Source organism: Podarcis filfolensis (genome assembly GCF_964270895.1).
Source record: "Podarcis filfolensis genome assembly, chromosome: 5".
NCBI classification, from domain to species: Eukaryota; Metazoa; Chordata; class Lepidosauria; order Squamata; family Lacertidae; genus Podarcis; species Podarcis filfolensis.
In genome coordinates this window covers 91,068,747-91,083,711 of record NC_139608.1, presented here as the reverse complement: position 1 = coordinate 91,083,711, position 14,965 = coordinate 91,068,747, and the positions used below count along the sequence as shown (strand labels likewise).

Below are 14,965 nucleotides of genomic sequence, written 5' to 3'. Positions count from 1 at the left end.
CTTTGCGTGTCTCCGCCAACCTAGCAGTTTGAAAGCACGTCAAAGTACAAGTAGATAAATAGGTACCACTCCAGCAGGAAGGTAAAAGGGGTTTCCGTGCGCTGCTCTGGTTCCCCAGAAGCGGCTTAGTCATGCTGGCCACATGACCCAGAAGCTGTACGCCAGCTCCCTCGACCAATAAAGCGAGATGAGCGCTGCAACCCCAGAGTCGTCCGCAACTGGACCTAATGGTCAGGGGTCCCTTTACCTTTACATTATTTTGCATGTTATGTTTCAACAGATGGGCACGAACTCATGGCCACTTTGAGCTTCACATTTATAAAATGTTGCATTACAAAGGAGACTTATATAAGTGAATTAAACGGAGCAAAGGAGAAGGCCTGTAAATGTTTAATATGACCACGGGAATTCATGCAGCCCAGGATACAAAGGTGGTCTATTTAGTAAAATATCAACAGAGTGCTAAACTGCCCTTTCGTTAATGCCTGAGTGAGGGAAATGAAATCGGATTCAGTTCACACCAAAGTGTAAAATCAAGATAGCTAAATTGCAATCCTAAGCCTACTTACCCGGGAGTGAGCCCCACTTAATTCAGTGGGCCTTGCTACTGAGCGGGCATGGTGAGGTTTGCGGCCCTAGATGAGTTTGTGATGGGCCATTAAAGGTAAAGGTAAAGGGACCCCTGACCGTTAGGTCCAGTCGTGACCGACTCTGGGGTTGCGGCGCTTATTTTGCTTTACTGGCCGAGGGAGCCGGCGTACAGCTTCTGGGTCATGTGGCCAGCAGGACTAAGCCACTTCTGGCGAACCAGAGCAGCGCACGGAAATGCTGTTTACCTTCCCGCCAGAGCGGTACCTATTTATCAACTTGCACTTTGGCGTGCTTTTGAACTGCTAGGTTGGCAGGAGCAGGGACCGAGCAACGGGAGCTCACCCCGTCGTGGAGATTCAAACCGCCGACCTTCTGATCAGCAAGTTCTAGGCTCTGTGGTTTAACCCACAGCGCCACCCGTATCCCGATGGGCCATTAGCCACCTCATTAACTTTGCCTTTAAGGTGCCAAGACTCTTGTTGTTTTCGCTGCAAAAGACCAAGAGGACACCCCTCTGCAAATTCATTACTCTTGAAAGAAAACACACAGGGGAGGTGATTTATTTGGTTTGCTGATGGTTGAGATATGCATGTCTATTGTGTTCTATAATAGATGGAAAAGAATATTTTTCCACATCACTGGATGATGAAACAGAAGACCTGTGCAGAATGGCGGGGTGGGGGGGAACAGATGAAAGTTTGAATGAGAAAGGCTATGGAAATAAACGCCAAGGAAAAATCTGTACCCGCTGCCTCGTAGAACATCTTCAGGAGAAGAAAAGGCTATGTGAGGTCCTACACAGATCCAGAGTGGAGTCCCTAAGACGGCTGGATGGCGTCTCGTACGCCTCCTTCCAGCAACTCCCGCAGACAAGCTGGTGCCAAACGTATTGCTCTGCTTTCTTTTGGATCACATCAGCGAGACCAAGAGGCCTGTCATCTGGGCAGCCCAAGACCCCCATGCCCAGTGTGTCTGGGCAGCAGTTCACCCCCAGAGGCACACTCCGTTGTCTCTCCAGACAGTCAGGTGCAGACAGTTTATTTCCTGTTCCCCAGTGTTCTTAAGACTCCCCAGGGTGGAAGAAAACCTGAGAGCTTATCTTTTTAGAGTTGGTTTTGTGATAGGCTAACCCATTGCCCTAGGGATGAGGGTGGCGCTGTGGGTTAAACCACAGAGCCTAGGACTTGACGATCAGAAGGTCGGCAGTTCGAATCCCCGCGACGGGGTGAGCTCCCGTTGCTCGGTCCCTGCTCCTGCCAACCTAGCAGTTCGAAAGCACATCAAGTGCAAGTAGATAAATAGGTACCGCTCCGGCGGGAAGGTAAACGGCGTTTCCGTGCGCTGCTCTGGTTCGCCAGAAGTGGCTTAGTCATGCTGGCCACATGACCCGGAAGCTGTACGCCGGCTCCCTCGGCCAATAAAGCGAGATGAGCGCCGCAACCCCAGAGTCGGTCACGACTGGACCTAATGGTCAGGGGTCCCTTTACCTTTACCTTAACCCATTGTCCTACTTCTGGCCGCATGTCTCCCTCCTAGTTACTGAAATGCCAGACGCGAGTCCACCTTTTAACTAGGGCTCGGCTACCGCGGGCAATGCTCTCTGCCGAAACTCCATTTCCAGAGGGGAGTCTGTTATGTATTGAAGTTCTCACCCTGGCCACCAGGGTTTATTGTGTACAGTCATACCTTGGGTTGAAGTAGCTTCGGGTTAAGCATTTTTGGCTTGCGCTCCGTGGCGACCTGGAAGTAACGGAGCGCGTTACTTCCAGGTTTCGTTGCTCGCGCATGCACAGACGCTCAGAATGATGTCATGCGCGGTAGTGGCAAATCGTGGCACACACAGACGCACGGACACGGGTTGCGTTCGCTTCAGGATGCGAATGGGGCTCCAGAACGGGTTGCATTCGCTTCAGGATGCGAACGGGGCTCCGGAACGGATCCCATTCGCATCCAGAGGTACCACTGTATATAGTTTTCACTCAGGTCCACATCAGTTAATTTAGGCGGGAAACCCTGGGCTGTTGTTGTTGCAATGTTGACAGCTGGCTGCCTATAAAAGCAGGCCGGCTGAGCTGTTTGCTGTTCAGTTCAGTTCTAGCTTACTTATAAAGAACTACTTGGAGAAATCTCCGTGTCGTCTGCTATGTCCACCCACTACTTAATAGAGTCCCTAAGATGGCTGGCAACTCCTGCCAAATGTATTGCACCGCTTTCCTTTGGACCACATCAGTGAAGCTGAGGGGGGCCTTGTTGTCTGGGTAGCCCAGGACCGACATACACACTGACCAGGCTTGCACCCTGGGGAGCTCATTTGAGTGCTGATAACGCAGTGGTTTGACTTCACCCCCAGAGTCGCAATCCATTGTCGTTCAAGACAGACGGATGCCTACAACAGGAGGATGTGTTCAAATTCATCATTGAATATAATCAAATGCTTTGATCACTTCCTTTGGGATCCCAAGAGCTATACGATAAGCTGAAATCTTTTATTCCCCCCCCACCATTTATTCACATATAATATTGTTTATTAAAAATTGGTTTAATATGACATAGTGATATGGAATTGCATTAAGATAAACATGTATTTCGATTGTCTTGCTTACACAAACACACCCAATAAACCGTTCAGATCAACAGAATCATATTTAGCAAAGCTTTTGGCGAAATTCTAGCAACAACAACAATTTGTTTTCGTGTCTTAAAGGTTAATTGCCTCACCCCAGTCTTGTGGAGCCACCTGTATGTATGTACTGCCAACCCTAACACAGCATCTTAAAATCGATTTCTTATGCTATACTACTCCTGGGGGGTAGGAGTTAAATAACTTTCCCTTTGCTCCTGTTCCTTTTGAATCAGCTTCTGTATACAGAATAATATTTATTCATGATAGCAATAATCATAATGCAAACTCCTTTCTACTGTCCCAAGCAAACATTGATTAGCTGGACAGAGCCATATAATTTGCTTTTCTAATAAACCAGGGGCCCATGCACTTCTAAAAGCCAGCATCCTGGTTTCAAATCTGCTTTCATATCAGATACAAGAAAAGAGTCGAGTAGCTCCTGTCACTGTTTCTGAGCTTTTAATAGCAGCCCGCGTTGCGCAAATAAATCTAGCGAAGTTTTCCAGTAGCTGCGATTCTCTCTCTTCCTAAGTAGGAAGCCTAATGAGGGTTGCCAAGTCGTTACTGGATTGCCAACTGACCAGGAAAAACACCACCACCAATTGGCCTCTCTCTTCACATTCTTGTGTTTCGAAATAATCATTTTCTTCTACTGCCATTTCTGAAGCAGTACAGTTGTCCTTTCCATCACTTGTCTTCTCCCCATAGCTGTCAAGCGTCCCTTATTTGGCGGGACAGTCCCTTATCCCAGCGCCATGTCCCACTGCTGTCCCTTAAATAAGCTACTGAAGGTAATGGGGCCCTTTCTATGTCCAGCTGTCCTTTGTCAACAACAAATTGTTGCTGTTTTTTTGTGTTGTATAGATGCTTTATGGCAATTTATGGACCTGATAGGTATGTAAAGCCATTTGCACACAACAAAATATGTATTTTATCAAAGTAATTGTTGATCCCTTATTTTGGCTGCTGATCCCTTATTTTCGAGGCTGCTGGTCCCTTATTTTCAAATCTGTAAGTTGACAGCTATGCTTCTCCCCATATCACAGGATCCAGCTTCAGAGTGTAGGTGGGGTGGGGTTTTTTTTGCAACAAGCCTTGAACCAGGGCAAACACTGCAGTTCAGGATGGGGTTACTATTTGCTGCAAACCGATGAATGACGGGGTGGATTGTGTGTGCACAGCCTACAGGCGTGATTAGGTGCCTTAACGAAGACAGAACTGCATGCCACATCCTCAGACTTTGACTGCCAAGCCCCGTGGACAAATATTTCCATTTTGACTCTTTATCGACTTTCCTGGAACATCTGGCTGCTGAATGCTAGGAGATAACGGCTGAGTGAGATGTGCCAGCCGGCTGATCCAGCGTGGCAGTTCACAGGGGCTGGCTTCCTTTTCTTCTGCGTCTGTGAATATTTCCTATACGTTCGAACATTGCCGACTGACTGTTAGTCCACCGCTGCTAATTCCAGCTTTGCTTTGTAGGTGCTTGCTCTTTTTTCCTCCCCCCCTTTTTATTCAAAATTATAACAAGACATATTATCCAAAAACATATCATCCTTGTCCCCCCCATTTTTCCTCCCTCCCCCCCCACAAAACCCACCCACCCCCACCCCACCCCCCGACTTCCCTCAGTTCCAGTCTTTGGTTTCTCTAAGAATGCTGTTTTCTGCATGTTACAAAGTTGTATAGATCCTCAAACTATTTAGCTTATTATTATCAATAAAAAGTTTGTGAATGTTTATTCAAAACCTGCCAAGGCGTCCAATTCGTTTTGTTGCGTCTTCAGATACTTTGTAAAGGGTTCCCATTCATCCTTAAAGTCACAGTTATCCTTGTCCCGTAGCATATATGTTAGTTTTGCCAGTTCTGCATAGTCCATCAATTTTTCTTGCCATGATTCTTTAGTTGGGGTTTCTTCAGTCTTCCATCCTTGTGCTACCAGAACTCTCACGGCCGTTGTCGCCTACATGAAGATGTTTTTCAACTTTTTTGGCAGGTCTTTCCCTACAATCCCCAACAAAAATGCCTCGGGTTTTTAAACAAATGTTAAATGGAACATTTTCTTCAATTCATTGTATATCATTTCCCAAACTTTTTAAATTACCTTACACTCCCACCACATATGATAAAATGTTCCCTCCTTTTCCTTACACTTCCAACATATATTTGAACTAGTTTTGTACATTTTCCCTAACTGCACTGGTGTTGTGTACCATCTGTACATCATCTTCATGTAATTCTCCTTCTAGGTGCTTGCTAAGCACTTCCTCCAATAGCAAACGTGTCGGCAGAAATAGAGGCAAAACGGGGGCACTGAGAAACAAGAAAGAGGGGTCCCTGTGCTACAAAACACTAGAGGTTTGGAGAAGTAGAAAATACCTTTTTTTAAAAAGCAACAACCCAGAGGTAAGGAAAAAACAAAGACACCCAAAAGAGCAGTGTTAGGATTGGCCATGCTTAGAAGCCACTGCCAATGGGGTGCAGTTCTTGGGCCCCACAAGTGAGAGAAGTCCCAATCACAGCTAAGTGGCCCTGGGCACAACAGCTATGCCTTATTTCTCCCACTTGTTACAGAGCAGGTGTGCTGCTGCTGCTGCGGAATGAAGACGCTCCAGTTGTGTCAGGGAACTGCCATCGGAACTAGAGGAGGAGGTGAGGCCCCACAACGATGCTGGAGAGGGGCCAAGCATGGAGAGAGGCAAGTCTCCTGTTGGGGAAGAAAATCAGCGCTACACCAGGGATAGAGGGGGGCCAATGGGGGAAGCAGAGAGCAGGCTCCGGGACTCTTCACTGGACACCAGCGGGGAGAGCACAGGTCCTCCGCTACCCACGCCCTCCGTGCGCAGAAGACTTCCGCGCAGGGAGAGTAGGAGGAGACTGGGCGTCAAACAACTTTTATGTTGGAAAAGGTTTAAGAAACGCCCACTGACGGATTCTGCCAGCGACTGAACAGCCACGGAGTGGATGGCTGTCCAGCGAGAAATGGTTTAACCAGCCAACCTAGCCCAGAGCGGCGGCTATTTACGCACAAGCAACCCCTAAAGCCATTACAAGTTGCATCCGCCATTTTTATTTCCCAAGGTGCTTTGCTCATGTGGGTTCTGTCCTCTGCAGTAGCAAAGCACCTACTCAGGAAAATGGTTTTTTTAAAAAAAATAATAATAATTATTTAAAAAGGAAACATTTTGCTGCCACCTGAGGGTGGAGAGCAGAGATAGAATGCATGGATCCCCCTTTCTTTCCTTTGTTTGGCAATGAAGGAGCGTCTCCACCCCCATCGTTCTGCCCGGACGCTGAGGTCCAGTGCCGAGGGCCTTCTGGCGGTTCCCTCATTGCGAGAAGGAAAGCTACAGGGAACCAGGCAGAGGGCCTTCTTGGTGGTGGCGCCCGCCCTGTGGAACGCCCTCCGATCAGATGTCAAAGAGATAAACAACTACCTGACATTCAGAAGACATCTTAAGGCAGCCCTGTTCAGGGAAGATTTTAATGTATGACATATTAGTGTACTTTTGGTCTTTGTGGAAGCCGCCCAGAGTGGCTGGGGAAACCCAGCCAGATGGGCGGGGTACAAATAATAAATTATTATTATTATTATTATTATTATTATTATTATTATTATTATTAAAGAGGCGCATTCATTCCCTTCCTGCTACCAGGCAATGAGGAGGCAGGAAATGACAGGATGATTTTCAATCACACCCATGCACCCCTTTGCAGGTAGCAAGAGACCCACCACCTAGATAGCAGGGCAGTGGGGTGGGGGCCCCTTAGAGGGCATCTTGCTCAGGGAACCCTCAGACTTGGCAGTACCATTGTCAGTCACCCTGGAATGCTGAATGCCGGTTGCAAAAGGAAAAGGAGAAATGGCGGACAGTTGGAAGAAGTGGAATTCCCTGCTCATAACAGGGATGGGGAATATTTGGCTCCAACTCCCACCGGCCTCGGACAACACAGCCAATGGATATGGATGATGGATCTCCAATAACTATCTCCAATAACTGCATCCCCCTTGCAAAATTGTATTTTAAAATTAAGTTTAAAAACACAAAAGTTTGGATCGGGCAGCCCTCCAGTGCCACATAGCAAAGCAGCTGAAGGATGAGAGTGCAGGAGTAGATTCCCCACTCCTGAAATTCAGTCACTGAATGTTCTCATTCCAGGCTATCAAGAGTCACTTCTTTTACAATTAGTCAAACTAAAAGGAAGAATTCGAAACCGGCGGGACCGGAGATACACAGAAGATTGGTGTAAATTTACGGACTATTTGAAAAGTAATTGTGATGACCAGATTACATTTGTAGGTTTGCAAGAAGTTTTGTGAGGTGAATAATTTCAATTATTGCATAATTGGATAAAAAGGGAGACATTAGTGAAGATAATTAAAGGTAATATGAATTTAAGAAATGCAGAAGAAATGGGGGATCATCAGAGGTGTTGATGGAAGTCCAAATAGATTGTATAAGATGTGAAATTTTGTGGTATGTATGACAATTAATATGTTTAAAAATGAATAAAAATTATATATATATATATAAAAGAGTCACTTCTTTTAGGATGTCAAGATAGCAGTGGAACCTGCCACACTAGGGTCCAGTGTGTGCTATTAAATAAATAAAGCGAAACAACAATTTTTTAAAAAATGGAGGAACAGGATAATTCATGCCCTCTGTGTTGCAGGGCGCAAACTCAATTACTTGCCAGATCCTTGGTTCTAAAATGTGTGGGGAGCTTCCAGAACTTGAGTGTGGCGGCATTGCTGGACGGAAGATGCTTCACTGGGGTCCCGACGGTGGACTTCGAACGGCAGCACCCTTCCTGATAGGTAGAGGGGGCATAATCCCCTGCCACCTATGGGAATTGGATCTTAGCCTGAACCCTGCTTTGGCAAATGGGGAGGCAGCCTGGGATATGGGCTGTGCCGGGGGGCGGAGTGGATGGAGCTGACGGTGGGCTTCCCTCGGATCAGCCTCTTGCCCATTTAAGCAGCCCACATCTGGGGCACAGCCTGTTTGCTCCTGCGCCAGGATGTTTCCCCATCCCACCCACCCTCAGTTTCAGCTGATTGTCAATGACTTTGCTGTGGCTGCAGTGGTCGCGCCATTCTTTACAGGGCCGGGTAGGAATTTGCCCACCAGGATAATTGGCTCTTCCCTGGTGGTTTTGCCTAAAAAGGTAAAGGGACCCCTGAGCATTAGGTCCAGTCGTGGTCGACTCTGGGGTTGCGGCGCTCATCTCGCTTTATTGGCCGAGGGAGCCGGCATACAGCTTCCGGGTCATGTGGCCAGCATGACTAAGCCGCTTCTGGTGAACCAGAGCAGCGCACGGAAACGCCGTTTACCTTCCTGCCAGAGTGGTACCTATTTATCTTCTTGCACTTGGACGTGCTTCATAGCAATTCCTCACAACTGGTTGGGCATTGGGGGCAATCCCTTGTTTTGGGCAGAGGGGAGATTGTAGTCCCCACCTGGCCCTCCAAACGCTGGGGTATCCCATTAAAGGGATCCAGGGGGAGTGGCCATGTTTATGTGCCCAGGTGGGGCCAGGGCCGAAAGCACTCCCCCAGACGGTGGTCCTTGTGGGGGTCACCCTATTGGATGTAAGTGTTTGGAACCCCCGCCTGGACTGACCACACGTCACTTCCAGCAGGCAGGCCGGAAATATTTAGATTGGCCCAAGCCAAACCTCTTTCATCTGTATTCAATAAAGTTGTGGCCTGTTTTTACCCAAAACCCAGTCTGATAGGTCTCTTATTTATATAGGTTGGGGTATGGGAATTCTGATGCCTTATCTTGCAAGTCTCCTCACTTCAGACAGTTGTCCCCTGCAAATTAGAGAATGACAGATACTGCAACTTGGTGGTGGTGGTGATGATGATGGAGGAGCTAGCAGATATAGGTGAGGTCCAAGCCTCAGGACTCTGAAGGTTCAGCCTAGGAGTTAGATAGGATTCTGCTGACCGCTTATCCTCAGCGAATCCTTGGAGAGTTCCATCTGCCTGGTCGATACAGGTATCATCTCATATTCCTGCGCCGAGGAGTGGTGATAGCAACCCAGAATCAGGGCCTTCACTTCTTTTTTGAAGTTCTTGTTGAGAAAGCCGTAGATGACGGGGTTGATGCAGGCTGATGCCATGGCGACCAGGTGGCACAGGGAGAAGATCAGGTCATGGATACAGTGGGGGATGATTTTGTAGTCCCAGTCATCGATGGTGTTGAAAACATGAAGCGGCAGCCAGCAGACTGCGAAGGCGGCAACCATTAACGCCAGCAGAATATTGATCTGCTTCAGGTGGCTCGCCCGGCAACTGCACTCATGCTTCTTCCGAAAGATGTCCTCCCTCTTCTGGAGGCGCAGGTAGATGTTCAGGTAGCACACCGCGATGAGGAGAAGGGGGATGCAGTACTGCACAAGCAGCAAAACAGTGGCGTAGGTGAGCCTGTAAACATCCGACGGCCAGGAGTTGATGCAAACGGCCTTGCTCGCCAAAGAATCCGTTCTGCGGAGCTGCTTTGGGAAGACATCGTCCAAGGTGCTGTAAGCGACGAAAGGCAAGGACAAGAAAGAAGCAAAGATCCAAGTGATGCCAATGCCCAGGTAGGCTTGGGAGAGGCAGGGCCTCCAGCCGGTGGGGTTTACGATGAGCTGGTGCCTTTCTAAAGCAATGAGCACAAGCGACAGGATGGAGACGGTCAAAGACGTGCACTGGATGAACGAGGTCACCCTGCACATGGCTTCGCCAAATATCCAGTGCTTCAACAAGACCGTGGTGAGAGTGAACGGCAAGCAGAATATGCACATCGTCAAGCTTGAGGCTATCAGATTGGCGATAAATATGTTGGTGACGGCGGCTTTCTCTTTATGTCTGGCCAGGATACCGATGAAGCACAAGTTTCCTAAAATGCCTACCAGGGTCTCCAAGCTGTAAGAAGCGACTAGAAACAGAGTAATATCTGTGCCGTTTCTACATGGCTGGATGGTGTGGAAGGGGAAACTCCAGTTGCTTTGGGGTGGAGACGATGTGTTAGAAGCCACAGTCCTGTTCATTATGGAGCCAAAGAGGTGTGTCGTTGGTCGGAGGGTTAGGCACTTCCTGTGATCTTACTACAATCTGTCGGGGTGATCTGCAAAAGAGAGAGACGGTTTTATTTCTTACTGACACAGTCTCAACACTGGAGCAGACTAGGGGATGTAAAAACGTCTTGCAGCAGTCACAACTTTCCCAAGCGGACTCTGCACATCCACACTGCATTCAAAGCTCTCTTATACCCTCCTTTTAACAGTTGTGGGGGATCCTGCGAACGGCAGCTTGTTAAAGCTTGGAATCATTTTGGACTCACAGCTGTTCATGGAGGCGCAGGTCAATTCTGTGTCCAGGGCGGCTGTCTACCAGCTCCATCTGGTCTGCAGGCTGAGACCCTACCTGCCCGCGGACTGTCTCGCCAGAGTGGTGCATGCTCTGATTATCTCTCGCTTGGACTACTGGAATGCGCTCTATGTGGGGCTACCTTTGAAGGTGACCCGGAAACTGCAATTAATCCAGAATGTGGCAGCTAGACTGATGACTGGGAGTGACCGCCGGGACCACATAACACCCGTCCTGAGAGATCTGCATTGGCTCCCAGTACGTTTCCAAGCACAATTCAAAGTGTTGGTGCTGATCTTTAAAGCCCTAAACGGCCTCAGTCCTGTATACCTGAAGGAGCATCTCCACCCCCATCACTCTACCCAGACACTCAGGTCCAGCACCGAGGGCCTTCTGGCGGTCCCCTCCCTGCGAGAAGTGAGGTTACAGGGAACCAGACAGAGGGCCTTCTCGGTAGTGGCACCCTCCCTGTGGAAAGCCCTCCCACCAGATGTCAAAGAGAACAACAACTACCAGACTTTTAGAAGACAGCCCTGTTTAGGGAAGCTTTTAATGTTTGATGTATTACAGTATTTTAATATTTTTTTGGAAGCCGCCCAGAGTGGCTGGGGAAGCCCAGCCAGATGGGCGGGGTATAAATAATAAATTCTTCTTATTATTATTATGCTGAGTGGGATTTTGTAGAAAAGTTCCTTTGGGAGTTCTGGACTTTCAAAGTCATATTTTAAAAGCTGAGTTTCTTTAAACTGTAAGAATTTACTATGAATGCCTATTTTGTGACACTTTTTATTTAAATAAGTGCATGTTTAATTATGTAAAATGAAGGCTGAAAATGCACTTTCAGATGATTTCATCCATTTGGAGTGCTGTAAAAATTCCTTTTAGAAAGCCCCAAGGAAAATTGCACACATTTCTTCAAATCCAAATTTCTCTGTGTATGCCTTAGAACTGATCTTGTAACGTAAAGAAAGCAAATCATACGCATAAGACACTGATGGGTTGCGCTGTGTGAACGTTCTTCTTAAGGCTTGCTTCCCCTAGACTTACCTAAATCTTACATATTATCTTTCAGCAAACACAGAAATACTAATTCTCTCTAGTCATTCAGGGTCTCTACTCTCACTACCTGCCACACAACAACAAAACAACAACAACAACATAATACGCCTTAAAGATCTATACTGGGTGCAGGAGAGAAAGATGTTTCAGTATTGCCAGTCTATGTTTCAGAATGATCAATTGCCAGAAGGTTCTGAAGGCACGGGGATAGAAATATCTGATTTTGTTAAAATCTGTTAAAATTGTGGCATAGTTTCACTGCTTCCATGTCTTAAAATGCCTTGGGGGAAAGCAGCAAGGCATATCCTACCATAACATTTCTATTTGTGGGTTCTCTGTGCCATCCGCGGCGTACATTATATTCCTTTCCCAGGGCCACATAAAGGACCAGGGTGCCACTGTCCTCAGTCATATACGGAACACAGAAACGCTCTCTTTTCCTTCACCTATAAACCACATTTCTCCCCCGTCTGTCTTCACATACACAATGCGCTCTGAGGGCGACTCCTGTGAGCCTGATCCTGCTGCGTCCTTGGAAAATACAAACTATTCATTTATTTTTTTGTTTGTTTGTTTGAAAAAATCACAATCTTAGCAGGGGTTTCATTGTTCTTTCAGGGTGCTAACTGACTGGTGTGGAAAGAGTGGCCACACAGGGAATTTCCAAGAAATCCGTCCGTCGCTTCTGTCTGGCTTATTAACGATTGTTGTAAGCCACTCCGGGAGCCTTTTCTGACCAAAGAGTGGGTTAAAAATACTTTTTAAAAAATCAATAGTTAGTGGATAACATATCACTAATTCTAGAATGTTCTAGGGGCATGGGCAGCAAGTTGATTTTCTGGCTTACCTTCACCACCCACTTCTAAGTGCCTTTTCCCATGCTCTTGTGGATGCTGAGTGGGGAAAGTACCGTATTTTTCGCTCTATAAGATGCACCAGACCACCAGACGCACCTAGTTTTTGGAGGAGGAAAACAAGAAAAAAATATATTCTGAATCTCAGAAGCCAGAACAGCAAGAGGGATCGCTGCGCAGTGAAAGCAGCAATCCCTCTTGCTGTTCTGGCTTCTGGGATAGCTGCGCAGCCTGCATTCGCTCCATAAGATGCACACACATTTCCCCTTACTTTTTAGGAGGGAAAAAGTGAGTCTTATAGAGCAAAAAATACGGTATGTGCAAAAAGACTTACCTTTGATACCCCCCAGGAGCATATCAGCTTCAAGCATACACCAGGGATCTCCACCGGCAGAATCAAATGAGCAACAGGCCAGCAAAACCAACATCCGATCACCTTCCTCGTCCCTTTCTTTTCTCTTTCAGTATGAAAAAATGGGTGCTAGTTCCTCTGCTCAATCTCTCTACCTCCAAAGGGACGTTAGTCCTGGAGTTTTGATGGGAATGCAAATCTCTGGCTCCCTCTTGTTGTCTCCTTAGAAAAGAAGAAGCAAGCTCTTAGCTGCAGGAGAGAGAAAGAGAGAAGGAACATGCAAATGATGTGAAGCAGCGAGTCAACTTGCATGGCAGCCAAATGAGTATAAACAACTCAGATTGGCTGCATTCATCCTTATATGCAGCCTGGGCATTGCAGTCTGGGGTGGTGGTTTTTTTTGGTCACCCATGGGGCATCTTTGATCTGTTTACCAGATGGCTCTGCAGAAAGTCACTCCCAGCATCAAGGCTTGGCACGTCAGCCAGGGGTGGGGTTTTGCCTTACAGTGACTCAGAGTCAGACCAGGGCTTGGAGCACCCAAGGGAATCAGTCCAGCTGGGGCAAATGGGACAGCAATACAGTGGTACCTCGGGTTACAGACGCTTCAGGTTACAGACTCCGCTAACCGAGAAATAGTACCTCGGGTTAAGAACTTTGCTTCAGGGTGAGAAATCATGCTCTGGCGGCGTGGCGGCAGCAGGAGGTCCCATTAGCTAAAGTGGTACCTCAGGTTAAGAACAGTTTCAAGTTAAGAATGGGCCTCCAGAACAAATTAAGTTCTTAACCCGAGGTATCACTGTGATAATAATAATAATAATAATAATAATAATAATAATAATAATAATACTTTATTATTTATACCCTGCCACCTGGCTGGGTTTCCCCGGTTGCTCTGGGCGACTCCCAACAGAACACTAAAAACAGAATAAAACATCAACCATTAAAAACTTCCCTAAACAGGGCTGCCTTCAAATGTCTTCTAAAAGTCAGATAGTTTTTTATTTCCTTGATATCTGACAGGAGGGCATTCCACAGGGCGGGCGCCACTACCAAGAAGGCCCTCTGCCTGGTTCTCTGTAAGCTCACTTCTCACAGGGAGAGAACCACCAGAAGGCCCTCGGAGCTGGACTTCCGTGTCCAGGCTGAACGATGGGATGGAGACGCTCCTTCAGGTATACCGGGCTGAGGCCATTTAGGGCTTTAAAGGTCAACACCAACACTCTGAATTGTGCTCGGAAACATACTGGGAGCCAATGTAGGTCTTTTAAGACGGGTGTTATATGGTCTCAGCAGCCACACCCAGTCACCCGTCTAGCTGCCGCATTCTGGATTAATTGTAGCTTCCGGGTCACCTTCAAAGGTAGCCCTACGTAGAGAGCATTGCAGTAGTCCAAGCAGGAGATAACTAGAGCATGCACCACTCTGGTGAGACAGTCTGCGGGCAGGTAGGGTCTCAGCCTGCAGTGGAGCTGGTAGACAGCTATCCTTGACACAGAATTGACCTGCGTCTCCATGGACATCTGTGAGTCCAAAATGCAAGCAAATGAGAGCTACACAGGAGGAACATGAAGCACTCGATAGAAGTCATGTTGCTGTTCTTTGGACAACTATCCAGGAGGGTAATCAAAGGCTCCTAACTTCCGTGTGTCCTGCTTTTCCTGGGACAGTCCCGGAATTACAGAAGCCGTCCCGGTTTTTGATTTGACCCCGGAATGTCCCGATTTTCCTTTTTCCTCCCTTTCACATAAAAGGTAAAGGTAAAGGTAAAGGGACCCCTGACCGTTAGGTCCAGTCGTGGCCGACTCTGGGGTTGCGGCGCTCATCTCGCTTTATTGGCCGAGGGAGCCGGTATACAGCGTCTGGGTCATGTGGCCAGCATGACTAAGCCGCTTCTGGCGAACCAAAGCAGCACACGGAAACGCTGTTTACCTTCCCGCCAGAGTGGTACCTATTTATCTACTTGCACATTGACGTGCTTTCGAACTGCTAGTTGGCAGGAGCAGGGAATGAGCAACAGGAGCTCACCCCGTCGCGGGGATTCGGACCACAAACCTCTCAGGGGAGCATTTGCAACCGTTTGACACCACTTTTGAGTAAATGGCCGAAAGTCAGATGGCTTA

General features: G+C 47.6%; 1 protein-coding gene across 1 annotated transcript; it reads right to left on the bottom strand.

Annotated features, from left to right (window-relative positions):
- Positions 1–8,917: 8,917 nt before the first annotated feature.
- LOC310763193 (neuropeptide Y receptor type 4-2-like) lies at positions 8,918–13,178 on the bottom strand. The gene is made up of 2 exons (XM_083615006.1): positions 12,825–13,178; positions 8,918–10,335 (listed from the first exon to the last, which is right to left on the bottom strand). The coding sequence occupies exon 2, from the start codon at positions 10,256–10,258 to the stop codon at positions 9,152–9,154; it is 1,107 nt and encodes a 368-aa protein (XP_083471132.1). The 5' UTR covers positions 10,259–10,335; positions 12,825–13,178; the 3' UTR covers positions 8,918–9,151.
- Between the last annotated feature and the right edge of the window lie 1,787 nt (positions 13,179–14,965).

Excerpts from the sequence above, each read along its gene's own strand:
- LOC310763193 (XM_083615006.1), bottom strand. The coding sequence starts at position 10,258 with ATGAACAGGACTGTGGCTTCTAACACATCGTCTCCACCCCAAAGCAAC.